Below are 22,521 nucleotides of genomic sequence, written 5' to 3'. Positions count from 1 at the left end.
GATAAAAAAGCATACAAATGCAATGCAGCACATATTTACTTTCATAGGGTGCACTTAAAAGTTTAAAAATGTTCTCCAAAGTGGACGGGGTGCCCAAATCAGTATGCACAAAATTCATGATTCTGGAGCTGTTGCTGTATGACCTTAATGATTCCCCGAAAGACGTTTCGCCAACAGACATTTCGCCAATCGGACGTTTCGCCGAAACAGGATTTGAGCGCTCGCCTCGCCCCCAGATCGTGTGTATATCAGGGGTAGGGAACATATGGCTCGGGAGCCATATATGGCTCTTTCCATGGGTGCATATGGCTCTCCACTAACAAAAAGATAATAATATGTAAATCACTGGTGAGAGAAGTGAGTCCCGAACGCACCAATAGTAGCGACCCTGATGTTGACTTACCTCTAGCACCACTTTAATTATAATTTTGTTTTTAATTACTCTTCCGCGTGCATAATCTCATTGATACTGATTGATTAGCAACAGCACAACAATGTTGTCAAAAGTATTCAGACTTTTTCTAACTTTAAAATTGGTGAAATGAAAAAAAAAATCACACTTTCATATATTTTTGCTTTTCAATTCTGAGAATGGCTCTTAAGAAATAACATTAGAAAATGTGAATTGTTTATGACACTCTCTGTTAAAAAGGTTCCAGACCCCTGACGTAAATGTTTTTCAACCCCGGCACAAGAAACAACACAATGAGAAACATCCCAACTTTTATTTGTTTTATAAAATAAATTTAACACTTGTAAACAACTGTCCGTCGGCAATACGTTCGTCGGGGGAAACGTCTTTCGGCGAAATGTCCGCGTGCCGATGCTGACAGCTTGACTGTCTGGGTACATTGCTTGCTTAGCAGCTATATTCATATAGTTAAAAGGTGTATACGTGCATGACTATTAGAAGTTGACGATGACGTTTTCGTGTGCTACCAGTGACCGAGATGATCCAAAATGGGTTAAACGAGATAGCTTTTACAAAAAAACTTACATATAGCGTATAAAATATAGGAAAAAATTATATGTTAACCGGTATGAGATTGTGATATGTAAACCGTGGAATACGTTTGGGATGACGAGTAAGAATAGATGCGGCGTGGAACCTTTAAAGTGTGTGTGTGTGAGAGACAGAATCTACATGCAGTCATTTGTCCAAATGAGACTTACATTACATTTACTTGTCTGCGGGCACGCGGGAAAGCTCGTGAATAAAAGATGGCCGCGGCATGCGCGTTATTCATGCGTCGGCAGCGGCGTGCGGCTTAAGGCTCAGCATTGCCCTCATTAGTCATGTGTCTTGCGTTCCCGCTGCCTGGCAGGAAACTGATTTTCTGATAGGCGCATGCAGGTGGGTGGATGCTGATTCATCATACATCATGCTAAAGGGCCGCTAGTTGAGTAGGTTAGAAGTTGGAGAGGAAGTACTAAGTAATTTGGGCAATAGCGCACCGCATCGGGATGTTTGTGTCGTTAATTTAAGGACAGCGGGCAGAAACGATGGCACTTTCCATGAATTTGATGGCCTCATTTGATGGCTTTCAATGGAAGAATGGGCGGCGGCTATTAAAGCCGTTTGTTTACAAGTGCGCCGGTGGCGGGTCAGCACATTTGCAAATCACACATTTTACAGCCTTTTGTATGAATTAAAAGTGGATCGTTGTGGTAAAATGGTTTCGTATAAAAGAGGGACGAGCGGGACGATGAAATGTTTATGGCTGTTCTATATTAGTCGTTGAGTAGGTAGAATAGGATGTATATTGCAGGTAATGTTCCCTCTAGGATGCACGCATGCGCAATTGCACACTACTCTCGTCTTCTCTGCACAGCAGCAATCATATGGTGCGCAGTAAATAAAATCCAAACTTTTTTTATTTTTTTACCCCTTTCCTCAAGATGGTGCCGTTTATGCGGCAGCCAATGGCAGTAGCTTTTTCCACTCTTATGTTTTTTGTGTTTTACAGCATGTTTTACATGAAAAATTAGAGGGAACATTGACATGCACCTGACACGACATAGACAAGAATAACACGTGCATATTTTCCGGACTATAAGTCGCACTAGCCAAAAAATAATAAATATATACAAGTTATATCGGAGCAATGTTCCCTCTGAGGTGCGCTAGTGCTCAATTGCACACTACTCTCGTCTTCTCTGCACAGCAGCAATCATATGGCGTGCAGTAAATAAAATCCAACCTTTTTTTTTTAAATTTACCCCTTTCCTCAAGATGCCGCCGTTTACGCGGCAGCCAATGGCAGTAGCTCTGTCCACTCTTTTGTTTTTTTGTGTTTTACAGCATGTTTTACATGAAAAATTAGAGGGGACATTGACATGTTATACTGGTGTGCCCATAGCGAGCAATGATGATGTCGCTCACACTGGTACTCAGTGCGCTCACGGAGATTGTCTTTCTGCCATAACCAACGGAAAATTAGAGGGAACATTGGTTGCCGGGTAGTTTTCGCGCCCGAGAAAATGCGTAGGTAAGGGAGAATATGCCACGCGAGGTTTGAGAAACCTGTACGGTGAACTCCCAAGCAACAACCGTAAATTCTGGCAGCAACCGCCTTACAATTGGCCTCTAGTTGGAAGGAGCCGCGGGATTTAAATATGCAAATCAGCGGCTTTAATTAACATTACCAATGAATGCAACACAGCTGCCGGCGAGTGTGAACATTCTGGGATGAAAACCTTCCACCTTTTGGTGTTTTGCAGGTACTACTCGGACATTGGCAAGATGCCGGCCATCAGCGACCAGGACATGAACGCTTACTTGGCCGAACAATCACGCATGCACATGAGCGAGTTCAACAGCATGAGCTCTCTGAGTGAGATCTACTCCTACGTGGGAAAGTACACGGAGGAGGTACGTTTCCGACGTTTCTCCGGGGCGTTTATCGTACTGCTTTGGGATTTAGTCGATGCTAAATGCGTACATTTCCGTGTGTCAGATTGTGTGTGCGCTCGAGCAAGACGACGTGGCCAGGAAACAACGGCTGGCCTTCAAACTGGAGCAGGTAGTGGCCTTCATGACACTGGAGAGCTGAGGACCACACTTCCCAGGATGCACTGGGACGGACAGAAGACACGCCCCTTTTCCACCCGCCTCCGCCCACACTCTTTTTTCCGACACCGAGCCGTGCCTGAGCGAAAAACCTGTTCCTCTTCTCATTTTTTGTTGTTTTTTTTTGTTCTCCATTCCTGCTTCCCGGATCGAATTGTTGTCCCTCATCCACTGCTGCATAAAGACAGAAGAAATACATTTTTACGTTGCCTTGGAGAATTTACTGACAGGTGGAAATTATTTCAAACAGGGGACGGCGGTTCCTTTTCGTCCATCTTCCGGACCGATGCAAATGTTTTGTTTGCTTTTTCTTCTCCCTCGTAGCTGGGTTTAAGTTTTTAGACTGAGGTTTAAGGGCTCGGGAGGGTTCTGACAATTTTATGGCCACGCCTCCCACTTAGCGGCCACGCCCCCCCCCCCTCTCCCCCAACCCCCGCTACGGCGGAAATCGCTTCCACGCTCCCATCCGGCTAAAAAAAAAGAAAAACTTTGTTCCAGATGAACCCTAAGTGGATTCCTCTGTTAGAAGCACACAAAAATGATGAAATGTGTGTATTTTCAGAGCACATACGCACAAATAACACACACATGCACACACAAACATAAGAGCATACAAAGTCAGTCAGCCTAAAAACCAAAGGAGCTTGACATTTTCAACACAAAAAGATGTATGTCAAGTGCCAAACAGGAATACTTAGTAAAATATCAAGAAAAAGACAAAGGACAACCATATATTAAAAAAAAAAAACAACAACAACAACAAAAAACTTGTGACTGGAACCTGTGTGCTACTTTTCTGACCTCAGTTTGTGGAGTTGGTCCATTGCTCCTGGCTTTTTCCACACCTTTCTTTCCTGTTTTGCACAAGCCTTCAAGGTGGACGTAGTGTAGCTGCGGAGGCGCTGGTGTCGTTTTCGCGCCTCTCGGGAATGACAAACCACGAAGAACTAAAAACTTGTTGGATGTGAGAAGAAGAGAGCGAGAGAGAGAGAGAAAGAGAGAGAGAGAGAGGTCGACTCTTGTATCCTGTGAAGCTCTGCCCTTTCTTTTGCCTTGACAACGTGCCCCATGTGGTGATGTGAATGTGCAAAGGCCGCCCTCGGTCCACCTTTATTGGCTTTTTTTTAGCGCATGTAAAACCATTTAAGAAAAACTTATTTAAGGAAAAAAAAGACAGAAAAATAAGAACTCTAAGCCTTGCCATGATGATGTGGATGTGTTTGTTTAAATTTGTTTTGCTTGAAACAGCTGGAGAGAAAGAAGGGAAACATGGATGGGTTTTGTTGAACTTTAAGGTGGAAGCTTTATCCAGCTGATGGTTTAGAGATGGTTCTGCCTTGAGATACGAGTTTGATTTATTTATCGTCTTTATGGGTTGATGGGGATATGAATTGACATCAGAAAGTGTGCAGATAAAGCTTATTTTGCCGGAATTTGTTCAGTGTGATCATTGGAATTCTGTACAGAAGAGAAAAACTATATTCCTAAAAAAAAGACGACTTGTATCTCAAGGCATCCCATGCAAATGAACACATTTAAAGCCGTTTACAGGGTGTCGGCCGCTCACGCTGGCTGTTCAACATATCAAAGACATGGAGATTTGTAGAGAGGAGACTTCTAAATTAGCCGTGTCCTTCTTGTAGCTAAGCTAAATAAACACTGTGTGTAGAAGCCCAATCAGCCACGTGGACGTAGACGCCATCCAGTGGCGGCGCGGGTAAAGTTTTCACCTTGACAACTTTTCTAGGAATTACAGTACAGACATCCTCTTAGTTCAGTATTATAGCAAGTGTTACACACACACACACACACACACATATACACACACGTATACACACATGTACACACACACATATACACACACGTATACACACATGTACACACACACACACATACACACGCACATAAGCACATTTATACACAAGCCTATATATATACACACATGTACACACACACACACACGCACATAAGCACATTTATACACAAGCATATATATACACACATGTACACACACGTATACACACATACACACGCGTATACACACATACACACACGTATACACACATACACACACATACACACGTATACACACATACACACATATACACACATATATAAACATATACACACATACACATACATACACACGTATACACGCATATACATACACGCGTTTACACACACATATACACACAAATTTACACTCACACACATATATACACATTTCCACGTATACACACGTATACACACATATACACGTTTATACACACATTTACACACACGCATATACACACACATTCACAAACGTATTCACACATATACACATGTATACACACATATTTACACACACGCGTATACACGCATACACATACACAAACGCATTCACACATATACACATGTATACACATATTTACACACACGCATATACACGCATACACATACCCACACATATTTACACATGCGTAGACACATACACGTACACATTCACACGTATGCACACGTATACACACACATATACACGCATATACACACATATTCACATGTACACATTCACATCCAAAACAGACAATATTTGGAAGAGAAAAGGTATCTTATCAAGAGATAAAGACAGGAGGTGAGCTTCTCTAACTTTGTTATAATTCATTGTATACCTGTGTATGTAAATATAATGCATTCCTATTTTGCAGTCCAGAACAAAATACTATTTGTAATATAGAATAAACTTTATTATGAAACCACGGATTTTATTGTGGGGTTTTTTTCGGGTTTCCGACGTCCATTGCTTTTGCACTGATAGTGACGTCACGTGAAGCGACTAAACGCTCTCAGGTGCGCTCGATGCGCGTCAAATTGTAACGATCGGTAAAGAGCAACAAAAGAAAAACAAACGATAAATCAAACATTTTTGGACGACAGAGGCCACATTTTTGGAATGTTTAGCCGACTGCGGGTAAAATTGCACGTTTCAGGTAAGATGCAATGCTGATTTTATTCAATCAATGTAGTAAACGCTACCGCACCTGGTACTACACACGCACTAAAGTGATAGGGAATAATTAAGAACATTAAAATCTAGGCGACGTTATACTAAATATGCTATTTTGCTTTAAAGTATTATTTAAGTTGAGGTTCATTTGTATGTAAAAAGGCGTTTTGGTTACATTTAACTGTAGAATACATCAATTGCAATGGAAGGATCTTCTATTGAGCTACAATGTTGAAACATTTTTGTAAACATAACGCAAAAAATTCTAATATGACCCCATAGAATATACTACTATTGCCATTGATAGACATCCAGTCCAATTAAACTGGGATATTTACTGGTCTCATGTAACTATTAACTACTTTTCCATGTTAAGAGATCTAAGGGTGCTTTACTAGTTGAGGGAGACAACAACCGCAACGAAAACACACAAAAAACCCGTAAATTATGCCTCAATTGTCAACTTGATCTTTGTAAAACTTTGGTTTTGACCACAAGGATAAATTGGGCAACTGGACCAGCAAGTCCGAGGACAAGCAGAAGCTTGAGAAACTCCCAAGAGCCGCTAAAGAACATCCGTCGGCTGCTTTGATGCGACAGCCAAGAGTTTTTCCAGTTGGCTCTCAGGTAGGCACCACAGCATTTCTCTGGTTAAGTCCCTTTCTCCTCAGTTGTGGTTTGACGGAAGGGACGCGTGTCGCGATTTATATGGACAAAAATGCCACCTGTTAGTTGGGTCGAAAGATCTTAAATAGCAAAATGAAAGAACAGCAAATGTAAAGCCGATGTTTTGCTGTTGTTCTCCCTGCTATCAATGGAAACTGCAGTGCGGTGGAGGGATGATAATAAATGGGAGGACGAGGGTGCAACGGTAGGGAAAATGTGGCTAAAAAATGGAAAAGTTAGGAAATGAAACCTTCTTGATATACTGAGCTAGTACCATGATTATGACCAAATGAATTGGACGTCTATCTCGTGACCGGACGTTTGGTCGCCGGTCTTTTGGTCACCGGTCTTTTGGTCGCCGGTCAAATGGTGACAGAGAGTTTACTATTGAAGCCAGTTCTCAAAATTATATTCACGAGAGAGTTTAATATCTAAGAGAGAGAGTTTAATATCTAAGTACTGTTTAATATCTAAGTACTGTTGAAAACAGTAGATATTTAGATATAGAACTCTCTCTCTCATGAATATTAATTTGAGGGCTGGTTTCAACAATACTTAGATATTAAACAGTACTTAGATATTAAACAGTACTTAGATATTAAACAGTACTTAGATATTAGACAGTCCACAGATATTAAACAGTACTTAGATATTAAACAGTCCTCAGATATTAAATATTACTTAGATAATAAACTTTTCTCTTAGATATTAAACTCTCTCACATGAATATATATTTGAGGGCTGGTTTCAAAAGTACTTAGATATTAAACAGTACTTAGATATTAAACAGTACTTAGATATTAAACAGTACTTAGATATTAAACAGTCCTCAGATATTAAACAGTACTTAGATATTAAACAGTCCTCAGATATTAAACAGTACTTAGACATTAAACAGTCCTCAGATATTAAACAGTACTTAGATAATAAACTTTTCTCTTAGATAATAAACTCTCATGAATATAATTTTGAGAGCTGGTTTCAACAGTACTTAGATGTTAAACAGTGCTTAGATATTAAACTACTTAAATATTAAACAGTGCTTAGATATTAAACTACTTAAATATTAAACAGTGCTTAGATATTAAACTACTTAAATATTAAACAGTACTTACATAGTAAACAGTACTTAGATAGTAAACAGTACTTAGATATTAAACTCTCTCTCTCTCTTAGATATTAAACTCTCTCTTAGATATTAAACTCTCTCTCTCTCTTAGATATTAAACTATCTCTCTTAGATATTAAACTCTGCCTCATGAATATAATTTTGATAACTAGTTGTAACAGTAAACTCTCGGTCACCATTTGACCGGCGACCAAAAGTCCGAGCCTCCGTCTATCTCCATCTATGGCGGCAAGTGTGTTAAGTTTTTAGACCTAAAATAAACTGCTCTGGCCCATATGAAATCTAGTTGGCTTGGGCAGACCGATCAAGTGGAATGAAGGCCATGGCCGAGGGTTAACGCGCGAGACGGTCGTCTGCGCTTTTATATATAAAAAACAAAACAAAAAGGGCAGTGTCACAGGTGCGCCGTCGCGTCTTTTCACGCGTGCTGATTGTTTTGACCGAGATAATTGGGCCCCCGTCTGTCTGTGTTGTGCCACGGGTAGTTGTTTCAACACCTGCCAAACACGGACGGGATCACCACGGCGCCATGGCAACACCGAATTGAAATCATTAGGACACTGCGTACATCAATGGCTCACGTTTTGATAGCCAATGTTTTCATTCATCATTTGTACCGCACTGCTCGCTATTCAGATGTATGGCACCCGCGGAGACAATCGACCATTCACACTCAGCATTGTTCCGCCATCGGCGAGAATCGAGCCCGTATCGAAGTCAGGCGAGTGAACCAATTTTTTTGGTATTCTTTTTTTCAATTTTCTCTAGAGAAGTAAAATGTTGTGCTTTTGAAACAGTGAACAAATAGCAGCACTAACATTTTTTTATAGCATATGACCATGAGTGATAAGAGCTAACCCAGACATGGGCAAACTACGGCTCGCAGACCACATTAGGCATTTTAATCCGGCCCGCCGACCAAAATGTTTTTTTTCCAAGATGGCACCGTCACGTGGAAGCCAGTGGCAGTAGCTCTGTCCACTCTTATTTGTTTGTTTTTTGTATTTTACAGCCCCTCTAGCTTTTTTTAAATGACATTTTAATATTTCTTAATACATTCCTTTTTACTTGACTTGGTACTTTATACTTTTCACTTGAATGAGGAGTGATGAGTATGTTAAATCTTTAGTCCTTTTTTCTGTTTATGTTTCCATATGTACTGTTAACGGATGCACTTTTTTATTTGTATCGTATCTCACGCTGACCCGGCCCATCTGTCAAATTTTTAAAGTCAACGTGGCCCCCGGGCCCAAAAGTTTGCCCAACCCTGAGCTAACCCGTCCCCCATAAAGTGACGTGACAGGCCAGATCCGGACCCCGGCCTGCCACTTTGACACCCGTTTCGTAAAGTGATTTGTCTTTCCCACTGGGATTGGCGGTCACATTATCCCAGACAAGAGTCCCTTGTGCAATAAAAAAAAGTGCTGACAAAGGCTTAAAAGTAACTCCCGTCTGCTGGGCTTTTTTTCTTCTTTAAAGGCCAGTCACTTTCACAGCTTGCCTGTTTGTCTCTGGGTCGCACTTGTGCTGTCCTCTCTCCAATTTAGCAGCTGTTGCTACGTGTCCTGCCTTTCGAACAGTCCGCATTGATCCAATGTGAGCAGTTTGTAAGAACTCCCGCTGCTTTTTTTTTTACTCACCAGCCAAACCCGGAGCTTCGGCTTACTTTTTGCGCTAATACCATACGAACTTTGGCCCGAACGCCCAGTAGGAATTCCTCCGCCGTCTGCGGCCAAGGGTTAAGGCCATTAGAGCTGGATTATAATAGCAAAATCGTGTGGTAAAATTTCAGAGTCAGCAAAATGATAGTAACATACCTGTCAATTTATAGGTTTTTGACGCATGTTCTACGTTTTTGATCATTTCAAATTTTGTATGCCCTATAACAACTTTTCTACTGGATTTTTTTTAAAAAAAACGTTTTTGAAAAACCGATATCGTTTTCCCCATTTCGGCTCTAATCCAGATCGTCTCAGTTACTGGTAGTAGAAAAAAATGTCTTCCTTGGCTGCTAATTTTGTCGATGCGCGGACGTTTGGTCGCCGGTCTTTTGGTCCCTTTTGGTCGTCGGTCAAATTGAAAACAGTAGATATTTAGATATTATACTCTCTCTCATGTATATAATTTTGAGACCTGGTTTCAACAGTGCTTTGATAATAAACAGTACTTAGATTTTAAACAGTACTTAGATATTAAACAGTACTTAGATATTAAACACTACTGAGATATTAAACAGTATTTAGATATTAAACAATACTTATATATTAAAGTTCTCTCCTAAATATTAAACTCTCTCATGAATATAATTTTGACAGCTGGTTTCAACAGTACTTAGATATTATACCGTACTTAGATATTAAACCGTACTTAGATATTAAACAGTACCTGGATATGAAACAGTACTTAGATACTAAACAGTACTTAGATACTAAACAGTACTTAGATACTAAACAGTACTTAGATACTAAACAGTACTTAGATACTAAACAGTACTTAGATACTAAACAGTACTTAGATATTAAAGAGTACTTAGATATTAAACAGTACTTAGATATTGAATAGTACTTAGATATTGAACAGTACTTACATATTATTAAACAGTACTTGCATATTAAACTTCTCTCTTAGATATTAAACTTCCCTCTTAGATATTAAACTTCTCTCTTAGATATTAAACTTCTCTCTTAGATATTAAACTTCTCTCTTAGATATTTTACTTCTCTCTTTGATATTAAACGTCTCTCTTTGATATTAAACGTCTCTCTTAGATATTAAACTCTCTCTCATGAATATAATGTTGAGAGCTGGGTTCAACTGTAAACTATCTGTCACCATTTGGTGACGATTTTGTCATGCTTTAAGCATGATATGCGCACATCTGCCTTTTCACTAACTAAATATAACATGCCAGCAAGCAATGCACCCAGTCAAGATGTCAGTATTATACACCGACATCTACAGAATTTTGAATGTAGTGCGTATAAAAGCTGCACTAACTGAATAAGCACCCCTTCCACTTTGCACACTATGTAAATATGTGCGCCGTTGTATTAAGGGGGATTGCAAATATTAATAAGGGTTGGAAAATTGCCAAGGTTGACAGGGACGTACCGACATGTAAACTTTACTCCAGTATCTGCAGTCCTAGAAGTTTTCTTCTTCTGGACTTGATGGATCAAAATTTGAGGGGAAAAAAAAGAAAAAAATGCCTGCGAATTGATCCTGTTTCGTACATGTTAAGCGTTGCAGTTTTGTTCCACGGTGAGCTACTCTGCCGGGTCATTGCATTTTTAATGTGGACTTATTTTCAACTGAATAATTTAGTGCCTGGTCAGCAAGCCGGGGTGATCCGGAATCTATCTGATGGGTGCACATGAGGGAGAGTGCGGGTGAATGTGGCTTCGGGAAGTTTGAAGGTGCAGGAAAGTGCACGTGGTAGCACTCTGTGTGTACTATTGATTCCCTGTGTTACTTAATAACACAGGCAAAGAAAGACAGGCTGAATGAACAGTATTGCATTAGGCGTCCATCGGTTGGAAAAGTCCAAAAGTCTGCACACCCGTGTTTCAATGCCAATTTTTGGCATTGAAAATGATGAGTTCGTCACCCTTTTTTTAACTTGATTTGATGCTCTAACCAACTCAACATTGAATCATTAAAAATCTCAATGGCGCTTAATATGTCCCTAATTTGTTTTCAACTTTTGGTGTGTTCCAATTTAGAATTTATACACTGTATTGTAGTTTATATTGATACTGATATTGCAATGTCTTAAATTCAGCTCTCTTAAATGGGATTTCCTTCTTTGAGATTTTTTCTTTGTTCTGGAAATGTTGTTTCACTGGTGTAATTGTAAATTTATTTAGTTTAGTACTATACTTTTTTGCAAGCCGCTATTTTTTATGTTTCTAGCCATTAATAACTCCTATACATCAAATTTTCAATTGGAAAAGCTGGCCTTGAGTGACAGGGCGTTTGATATCTAAGCGAGAGAGTTTAATATCTAAGTACTGTTTAATATTTAAGTACTGTTTAATATTTAAGTACTGTCTAATATCTAAGTACAGTTTGTTATCTAAGTACGGTTTGATATCTAAGTACTGTTTGATATCTAAGTACTGTGTAATATCTAAGTACTGTTTAATGTCTAAGTACTGTTTAATATCTAAGTACTGTTTAATATCAAAGTACAGTTGAAACCAGCTCTCAAAATTATATTCATGAGAGAGAGTTTAATATCTAAATATCTACTGTTTTCAACCGTAGTTGGATATTAAACACTCTGTCGTGGATAGAATTTTGAGAGCTGTTTTTAACAGTAAACTCCACCATTTGACCAGCAACCAAAAGACCGGCGACCAAACGTCCGAGCACCGTCTATTGCAGTCATGGCGGCCAATGAGAACTTGTGTAGAAAACTGCATTTTTTTGTTAAAACCCAATTTTTCTACTTAAATACTTAAATAATTAATTCCAACTTATTTTTTTTTACATCCTTTGCTGCCGCCGACATCATCGTCTGTTTGACTGCCTTATGCAAATATGTAAATTGTACATCTCCAAGGTGGGAGTGCAGTAATCGGGCGGAGTCGAGCAAGGGAACGGCGGGCAATTACCCGCCCAACGCAAGATATATCATCTTGTCACACCCAAGTAGACATCATAATGCCAAGTAATGACTCCACCCATCTGCGGAGAAGGTAGCGGCGGGCTGCCCGGGGTCTCTCGTGCCATTAATGAGGCCTCGTCGGAAGTGGACGGGGGCTTCTGATGAATAACAAAAGGCAGCATGGCCGGGATCATTAGGCCCGAAGGGTTCTGACGCTTTAATTGGGTTTGCGTAATGAATGCACCTGCCGCCGATCGCCATTTCTTCGTCACACCGGCCTTTGAACGCCGGATTAGGCACAGCCCGTCGTCAAGTTGCGTTTTATTAGTCGGTCCCGACCAGAGCGAGTGCGGGGACCATGTGATGACAAGGCCTCGGGTGGCGTTAGATGGATGGTCGCCTCGGGATTTCATCATAACGAGAATGACGCAGTTGGCAAGTCATTGGGGGTTTGTTATTCTAACGCACTGGTGTCAAAGTGGAGGCTTTTAGTTCAAAAAGCATTTTGGAAAAGGTAAAAATAAGTATGTATAAAAATATTTTCTCTTTTCCACTTTATTATTGAACATCAAAATATCTTGTTTGCTTTTAAAATGAAAAACAAATGATTAAAAGAAAAAAAATCAGATTTTCATTGTTTTAGATAAGATATGGGCTAAATACGTTAGGCTTTTTAATCCGGCCCGCTGACGTTGTCCCAATTTTTTGTTATTGTTTTTTTTTACCCCAAGATGGCGCCGTCACGCCGAAGCCAGTGGCAGTAGCTGTGTCCACTCTTATTAGTTTTTTGTGTTTGACAGCCGCTCTATCCTTTTTTAAATGACATTTTAACATTTCTACTACTTTATACTTTTTACTTTACTTTGTACTTGATACTTTTTACTTGAATGATGAGCGATGAGTATGTTAATACTTGAGTCCTTTTTTTCTGTTTCTGTTTCATATGTACTGTTAACGGATGCACTTTTTTACATGTATCATATCTTGTGCATACCCAGTTCGTCTGTCATATTTTTAAAGTCAATGTGTCCCCCCTAGGCTGAAAAGTTTGCCCACCCCTGTTTTAAATCAATCAAAAACTAAATATTTAGGAATTTTGAGCTATTTCTTTTAATCAATTTTTTTTAAAAATATCTAAATGTTATGGCTCGCGAATCAACCCAAACAATTTAAAAGAATTGGTTATAGTATAACCATTCAGGGTGTCTCGGTCTAACTTTAAAGTCACGTACTTTTCTGGAAAAATGCACTTATTAGTGATGAAGTCAAGGATTAAATATTGATTTGAAGTTGGAAACTAGAGTCGTTGAATAATTGGTTCAATTCTTAATACCCCAGGTATCTTTCAATAAATTGGAATACCTTGGAAAATGTAATTTACTTCAGTGGCTCTATCAAGTGCAACTCATTACAGTAGCCCATATTGATTCACCACGCAAAGCGAACTATTTCATGATTTATTGTTTTCATCCATTTTTTCATAGCCTACAGCAAATAAGACATTCTATTACATAAGAAACCGTCCGTAATTTTTTTCCGATCATTCCTTAGCCAGTGACGAAGACGAACACTCAATCTACTTGGATCGAATGGTCCCTTCCAGTCATTCCCAGTTTAAATGGATTGGGCGTCTGTCTATCATGTTCGATGGCAGACATTGCTTTTGGAGCCTTTTTTGGGTGCTCGGAATATTGGTCGCCGGTCAAATGGTGACAGAGAGTGTACTGTTGAAACCAGTTCTCAAAATTATATTCATGAGAGACAGTTTAATATCTAAGAAAGAGAGAGTTTAATATCTAAGTATTGTTTCATATCTTAGTACTGTTGAAAACAGTAGATATTTAGATATTAAACTCTCTCATGAATATAATTTTGAGAGTTGGTTTCAACAGTATTTAGATAATATACAGTATTTAGATAATATACAGTAGTTAGATATTAAACAGTACTTAGATATTAAACAGTACTTAGGTATTAAACAGTACTTAGGTATTAAACAGTACTTAGTTATTAAACAGTACTTAGGTATTAAACTTTTCTCTTAGATATTAAACTTCTCTCTTAGATATTAAACTACTCTCATGAATACAATTTTGAGAGCTGCTTTCAACAGTTTAGATATTAAACAGTATTTAGATATTAAACAGTAATTAGATATTAAACAGTAATTAGATATTAAACCATACTTAGATATTAAACCATACTTAGATATTAAACAATACTTAGATATTTAACTTCTCCCTTAGATATTAAACTTCTCTCTTAGATAAAAAAAATTCACTCATGAATATAATTTTGAGAGCTGGTTTCAACAGTATTTAGATATTAAACAGTACTTGGATATTAAACAGTATTTAGATATTTAACTCTCTCTTAGATATTTAACTCTCTCTCATGAATGTGAGAGCTGGTTTCAACAGTAAACTCTGTCAACATTTGACCGGCGATCAAAAGGGACCAAAAGACCGGCGACCAAAAGTCTGGTCACGTTTTTGTCGTCGCCATTTTGCGATGTTCTGGTCATGCCTTTGTCGACAGCCCAGCGACACGCCAACAACGACTCTTGAATAAACCATAGCGACTAGTTCAGCCCCGTTGGACACATCTGCCTCTTCTCATCTCATCTTCGTATTCTTTCGCGTTATTAGTAACGCCAAATGGTGCCGTAGGGATTCAAAGTCGTCGCAAGCGTTTCTTCTATAGTTTGTTTTTTTTAATGCGACTTTGCTTTCCGTGCCAAGGCATCTGCCTCCTTGCTATTGCAAGTTTTAAATTAATCTGCTGAAGGAGGCTCAGGATTAAATGTGCCGGAGCTGTTTAGTATCTGGACAGCTGGGCCGTCAAAAGGATGAAGAGTGAGGACTTGTGTCCTAAATCCCGCCCTTTTGTGATGGCAAGATTTGTCTTGGGCGGCCAGACAAGGCAAAACACGTGTAATAAACCTCAGGCGGATCTTCATCTTCTTTTTTTGAGGGAGGGTCTATTTGCATGCGTATTGGGTGAGTCATTTTTGTCATTTAAATGAGAAGGGGAGCATCCCTCTGAGGCAAGTACCACAGAGGGGAAAAAAGGCGGCATCTTTGATGGCAGACATGCTTTCGTGATCAACTTTAATGGCCTTTTTTCCCTGGAAACTGCATTGAAATGTGGTACATTAGGAAAGCGAATGAAGTGCCTCGTGAACTGCTTGAATTCTCCGACGCCATCATTATCATCACCTCCTAGAAAGACAAAATGGGGGGGGGGGGGGGGGGGGGGCTCAGAGATTCCACTTGAGTTTTGATGTTGATATGATAGTTATTCACTCTTTAAACACTGTCTGCACACTATGTAGACTAAATGTTTGATGGTATAGATCAGGGGTGGGCAAACTTTTGGGCCCGGGGGCCACATTGACTTTAAAAATTTGACAGATGGGTCAGCACAAGATATGATACATATAAAAAACTGCATCCGTTAACAGTGCATATGAAACATAAAGGGAAAAAATCACTCAAGTATTAACATACTCATCACTCATCATTAATGTAAAAAGTATAAAGTATGAAGTAAAGTAAAATGGAATGTATTAAGAAATATTAAAATGGAATTTAAAAAAAAATAGAAGGGCTGTAAAACAGGAAAAACAAGAGTGGACAGAGTATCTGGCACTGGCTTCTGCATGATGGCGCCATCTTGGGGTAAAAACCCAGACAAAACAAAAAAAATAACAGAAACAAAAACAAAGACAAAAAAACAAAACAAAAAAATGAAATTAAATATTCTGACAACGTCGGCGGGCCGGATTAAAAAGCATAACAAGCCCATATGTGGCCCGCGGGCCGTAGTTTGTCCATGTTTGGTATAGATAGACACTGTCTGCACACTATGTAGACTGCCTGTTTGATAGACAATGTCAATAAATGTCAAAGACACATTTCAAGACACATTGTAGTAGTAGGGGTTTGACACATCCACTAAATAGACCTATAGTAGTAGTTGGGAGTTGTTATGCATAAATTAGATGGAGCAAAAGGGAAACTTATACAATGATTAACCAATATTGTTCCATATATAAGGCGTGCTGACTCCTGAATAAATTCTCTTTTAGTTGTGCCTTATAAAGCGGAAAATACAGTAATGGATTATATGCCGAGTACCGCCATTGGCAATGAATTAAATCAGCGTCTGATAAAGCCATGAGAGCTTTGATTACTTACCATTACATTAAACATGATTACTTTAATTTGAGTATGCGGTAATTTAGGATCAAAATTGTATGTATTTTCTAAAAACATGCTATTGGTATATGAATGGGTGTTACAATCGGCATTGTCTGGCAAAAAATGGTGTCTGCACGGATACTAATTATCCGTATAATTAGTCTTTCGGTTGTTATGACGACACAACGAGGGCTTTTTACAAAACACATACTTGCTTGACTCTTTTGCTAATCGGAAGGCTTGCTAATTGCTGACCAAATCAGAGCCCTTTGTTTGGTGTGAGCGCACGACGGGGAACGGGCCACGGAGAAATAAACGATGCCAAGTTACCGTCGAGGCGGAGAAGATGAGAGATGGAGGCAGGGGGCAACTTCTCACTTGGCCTCCATCCAGCTGGCGTACAGGCCTGTCGTTTGGGGTTTTTTCTAACACAATTTATTTAGAGATATTTTAAAAACTCATTCCAAAGCCATTTTCGCCGTATTGCCGCCACCCCTGCCCCCCCATTGGAGGAACGGCGAACCTCATTCCTTGGCAGTCGGCGGGCGTATTTTTGATTTAGGGCCATCTGTAATCCACGCGAGCAAGCTTTCGGTTTTCTTTTCTCGTACCCTTTCTTTTTTTATGTCCTCACACTAATGGTACTTTTGAGTTTTATGTCAATGGGACGCTTTGGTTTGTTAGTCACGAGACAGTAGGTTGAGAGGAACCGTGACCGGACGTTTGGTCGCCGGTCTTTTGGTTGCCGGTCAAAAGGTGACAGAGAGTTTACTGTTGAAACCAGCTCTCAATATTATATTCATGAGAGAAAGTTTAATATCTAAGAGAGAGAGTTTAATATCTATGAGAGAGAGAGATTAATATCTAAGAGAGAGACAGTTTAATATCTAAGAGAGAGACAGTTTAATATCTAAGAGAGAGACAGTTTAATATCTAAGAGAGAGACAGTTAAATATCTAAGAGAGAGAGTTTAATATCTAAGAGAGAGACAGTTTAATATCTAAGAGAGAGACAGTTTAATATCTAAGAGAGAGACAGTTAAATATCTAAGAGAGAGAGTTTAATATCTAAGAGAGAGACTTTAATATCTAAGAGAGAGACAGTTTAATATCTAAGAGAGAGACAGTTTAATATCTAAGAGAGAGACAGTTTAATATCTAAGAGAGAGAGAGTTTAATATCTAAGTACTGTTTAATATATAAGTACTGTTTAATATCTAAGTACTGTTTAATATCTGAGTACTTTTTAATATCTAAGTACTGTTTAATATCTAAGTACTGTTTAATATCTAAGTACTGTTTAATATCTAAGTACTGTTTAAAATCTAAGTACTGTTTAATATCTAAGTACTGTTTAATATCTAAGTATTGTTGGAAACAACTCTCAAAATTATATTCATGAGAGAGTTTAATATTCAACAGTACTTAGATATTAAACAATACTTAGATATTGAGCAGTACTTAGATATTAATCAAGGTATTGGTCTGGAGCAGGGGTGTCCACCTCGGTTTGGTTGGCAGGCCACATTAATGCCAACTAGATACCATGTGGTATTTTTTGGCCCCCATTGTCTGCCATTGAAGGTTCTGTTTTGACGAAGGTATGAAATGATCCTAAAATTGTTGATATAATTGACTTCAATAAAATGGGAAAATATGCTAAATAACTTTATTTAAAGTAGAAGTGATCAATGGTCATGCATTTGCTTATCAGATCGTTATTTTTCGTTTGCAAGAAAACTGCGCATCCCAACTTTAATTTTAATCTAAACTCCCATCGGATTAAAGACATTTGGTCTATATAAATGTAGCCAATGGCATGCTACTTGAGGCGCAGCACATTTTCCCTGTTAATGAACAGGCAGGTCATTTTCTTCCTCCGAACAGGGTTTTTATTGCAAGCAAATTCGACACTTAGGCGCGCGCCAGAATGCTCGCAAACATCATCAAGGCTTTTCAGTTCATTGATCGGACATTTAGAGTTGCTTCCACAAACTGCAAAGAGGCGAAGGGCAGCAGCTTCCACACATTTGCCTGATAGATGACGGCCGTATACTTTCGCCGCTGGATTCCCTCGTCGAACCTTCACCTGAAATTCCAAGGGCGTCCGTTCCACGGCGCCTCATTAATATGTATTGGAAATTAAGTGGCACGGAGTCTTCCAAAGGTTACGCACATCCAACGGCCCTTCTAATCAATGTATTGTATGTTATTGGTGTCTGACTCAGCAGAAACAAAATTGAACATGTTTGTGTCGTGATGGCAAAAAGTGAGCGTTTAGATTTTCACAAATTGGTCACCTCTAGCCAAGAAAAACAGTAGATATTTAGATATTATACTCTCTCTCATGAATATAATTTTGAGGGCTTATTTCAAAAGTACTTAGATATTAAATAGTACTTAGATATTAAACAGTACTTAGATATTAAACAATACTTAGATATTAAACAGTACTTAGATATTAAACAGTACTTGGATATTAAACAGTACTTAGATATAAAACAGTACTTAGATATTAAACAGTACTTAGATTTTAAACAGTACTTAGATATTAAACAGTACTTAGATATTAAGCAGTACTTAGCTATTAAACAGTACTTGGATATTAAACAGTACTTAGATATTAAACCTCTCTCTTGGATATTAAACTTTTCTCTTAGATATTAAACTTCTCTCTTAGATATTAAACTTCTCTCTTAGATATTAAACTTCTCTCTTAGATATTAAACTCTCTCATGTATATAATTTTGAGAGCTGGTTTCAACAGTAAACTCTATGTCATGTTGTCAAATGTCTGGCAATCAAACGTCCGTCGACCAAACGTCCGGGCGACCAAACGTCCGGGCGACCAAACGTCCGGGCGACCAAACGTCCGGGCGATCAAACGTCCGGGCGACCAAACGTCCGGGCGACCAAACGTCCGGGCGACCAAACATCCGGGCGACCAAACGCCCAGAGTACCAGTAATCCGCTTCCACGGCATCATTTTTTTTATACTTCCGCGTGCGTCAAAAGGAACGATTGGTTTGTTTGTTTTTTGAGCCGGCTTGCTGAGCGTCGCCAATGCCACTGCTACTTTATGGCGCTATTAATTCACCCTTTTGATTGGCGCTAATCAGCATGCAGGGGGTGGAGGGGATTGTTTTCTAACAGGGCGACATATCGGTGCGGCTCTCGTTGGGGAGCTTGAAACACGCGGGGCACATTTGATTAAGCGGGCTGGACCCCTTCCTATTGTTTCTCATTAATGACCAACGTTGACATTTGAGAAAACAGCACATATTTAATTAAGTTAGTAAGGGAAAGCGAGACCATGCCTAATGTTCTCACAGTGGCATATTCAAATCCCTCCGAGCGCCGTGACGGCAACACTTTCTTCATTTGTTACAGTAACGGTTTTGGATGAATGAGGTGATGCTCAAGATCTCAACTTTAAAAATCTCCCATAAATGGATTTCAGTCACACCATGAAGAGTGGCCGTCATTTTTTTCCAGTTAAAATACATATAAATGTACCTCGGAGATATCACAGCGCTGTTTTTTTTTTTTTTTTTTTTTGATGAAGTGTGAAGGCTTGCGTTAACCCAGCCGTGTTTTATGAATGCACTTCGGACGGATTGATGGCGTGGAAAGCCTGAAATCACGGCTTTCTCATTGGGAGCCAAACCACAAACATTTGCATTGGCTTCATAGATGTAGTGCGCCATGAATGCCCTGAAAACGTTCCCTAATTTGTCATGAGAGCAGGGCCCCTCTTTTAAATGGAAAGTATCCAAATGAAAGATTTTCTTTTTCTATAAGGAGAGGTATTAAAACGCACACACACACAGCCATGGGCCTATTGCCTCGCTTCATCTTTAAAAAAAAATAATCAATTCAAATGGAGGTGTCAGCATGGAGAAGATGGATAGGTCTCAGCTAATGTGTTTTTTTTTCAGTCACTTGGTAGAAATTAACTCCTCTTCCCAACTCGGGCTCAGCCGCCATCTGCAGAGTAATGAACCTTTAACGGCGCATTTCGCATTTCACATTTCACCCCCCCAACCTCAGCCTTCCTCCAGCAAAGTCAAATTCCTCGACATGACCCATAACTTACTTGACGGGCCCTCAAAGCTGAAAACCCAATTTCACAAACATGTCTTCCATCGGCCATTTGCTTAAAGGTGTGTACATTCAAGGGAGAATCAGTGCACACTGCCTATGATTGGTTTTGTTGGACTTCTTTCAGCTTATTTTTGCATCATCATTCAAAATCTACCAAGCTTCAGTTTTTAACCCTTAATTTGTATTTACGTTATGCAATAGCATAACCGTTTTAATCGGTGCTCGGACATTTGGTCGCCGGTATTTTGGTCCCTTTTGGTCGCCGGTCAAATCGTGACAGAGTTTACTGTTGGAGCCAGCTCTCAAAATTTTATTCATTTTAATTCATATCTAAAACAGAGAGTTTAATATCTAAGTCAGGGGTGGGCAAACTTTTGGGCCCGGGGGCCACATTGACTTTGAAAATTTGACAGATGGGCCCGGGTCAGCACAAGATATGATACATATAAAAAAGTGCATTCGTTAACAGTACATATGAAACATAAACAGAAAAGAAGGACTAAAGTATTAACATACTCATCACTCATCATTAAAGTAAAAAATATAAAGTAAAAAGTGAAGTAAAAAGGAATGTATTAAGAAATATTCAAATGTCATTTAAAAAAAGATAGAGGGGTTGTAAAACATGAAAAAAACTGCCTTTTTTCCGTTTTCTTTGTCGAAAAAAACATTCTCACGCCAAAGTCTACTCCTGACCGCATACCGTGTTCTTGCACACCTACATTTAAATAATTTCATCAGGCTCATTTGCATATTTCGAAGAAAAAAATCATCTTTTTCACGATACTGTCGTCTCATCACTGTCCTTCGAATCAAATAAAAAATAATGGGTGGCGCTGTTTATTTCTTTTTTGTCTGTCCTCTTTTGGTCTTGCCACTCTCGGTTTTGCGGGATGATAGCCAGATGCGGAGACTCTATTGGATTATAATCCATCTCCCGCATCAAAAATCAGGCCTTGTGATTGTTGTGCTGTGCGTTTGACAAGATTAAGCCTCGCTTGCCTGCTTTCGGGAAGAAGATTGTGTTGGATACAATGCGTCTTGGCCGAGCTTTAGCTGGTGGACATTGAGAACAATGCGGACTAATGCAGATGTCGGTCCTGTTTCTTGACTGTAATTGACGGCAGTTGTTTTTCTTCACAGTCTTCAATTGTCTTGAAAGGATTAGGTTAGAAAAGGATGCAATGTTTGATTGGCAGAATATGGAATTTGATATTGTCTCTCAAGATATGTGCTTGTTTTATTGGAATACAAATCAAATATTTGCAGACAAATATGAAACAGGCAGTGTTTCTTTGACATTGACATTTTTTACATAGAAATTGCATAAGAAATACCACTTAGAGCAGGGGTGGGTAAACTTTTCGGCACAGGGGGCCACATTGACTTTAAAAATTTGACAGATGGGCCGGGTCGGCACAAGATACGATACATGTAAAAAAGTGCATCCGTTAACAGTACATATGAAACATAAACAGAAAAAAAGAGTAAAGTATTAACATACTCATCACTTATTAAAGTAAAAAGTATAAAGTACAAAGTAAAGTAAAAAGGAAAAAGAAATATTAAAATGTCATTTAAAAAAAGATAGAAGGGCTGTAAAACACGAAAAACAAATAAGAGTGGACAGAGCTAATGCCACAGGCTTTCATGACATCGCCATTTTGGAGTAAAACAAATAAAATAAATAAAAAAATTAAAAATTTGAAAAAATTGGACAACGTAGGTGGGCCGGATTAAAAAGCCTAACGGGCCA

General features: G+C 39.0%; 1 protein-coding gene and 1 long non-coding RNA gene across 3 annotated transcripts in view; both read left to right on the top strand.

Moving 5' to 3' along the window:
* plxna4 (plexin A4) overlaps positions 1-4,948 on the top strand; it is a 186,645-nt gene extending 181,697 nt beyond the window's left edge. The window contains exons 31-32 of the mRNA XM_077709697.1: positions 2,722-2,872; positions 2,958-4,948. Of these exons, the coding sequence (XP_077565823.1) occupies positions 2,722-2,872; positions 2,958-3,053 (247 nt within the window). The 3' untranslated portion in view covers positions 3,054-4,948. The remainder of the gene's footprint in view (positions 1-2,721; positions 2,873-2,957) is intronic.
* A 942-nt stretch (positions 4,949-5,890) lies between these two features.
* The window catches only part of LOC144181309 (uncharacterized), a 46,691-nt gene continuing 30,060 nt past the window's right edge, over positions 5,891-22,521 (top strand). The window contains exons 1-2 of one of the 2 annotated variants that reach the window (XR_013324653.1): positions 5,891-6,039; positions 6,555-6,683. This is a non-coding gene — a long non-coding RNA (uncharacterized LOC144181309). Of the gene's footprint in view, positions 6,040-6,554; positions 6,684-15,357; positions 15,460-22,521 lie in introns of those variants that run through there. The other variant, XR_013324654.1, reaches the window with a different exon arrangement.

Source organism: Stigmatopora nigra, chromosome 23 (assembly GCF_051989575.1).
Source record: "Stigmatopora nigra isolate UIUO_SnigA chromosome 23, RoL_Snig_1.1, whole genome shotgun sequence".
Taxonomy (NCBI): domain Eukaryota; kingdom Metazoa; phylum Chordata; class Actinopteri; order Syngnathiformes; family Syngnathidae; genus Stigmatopora; species Stigmatopora nigra.
The sequence above is the reverse complement of the archived record's forward strand: the minus strand, read 5'-3'. Positions and strand labels throughout refer to the sequence as shown.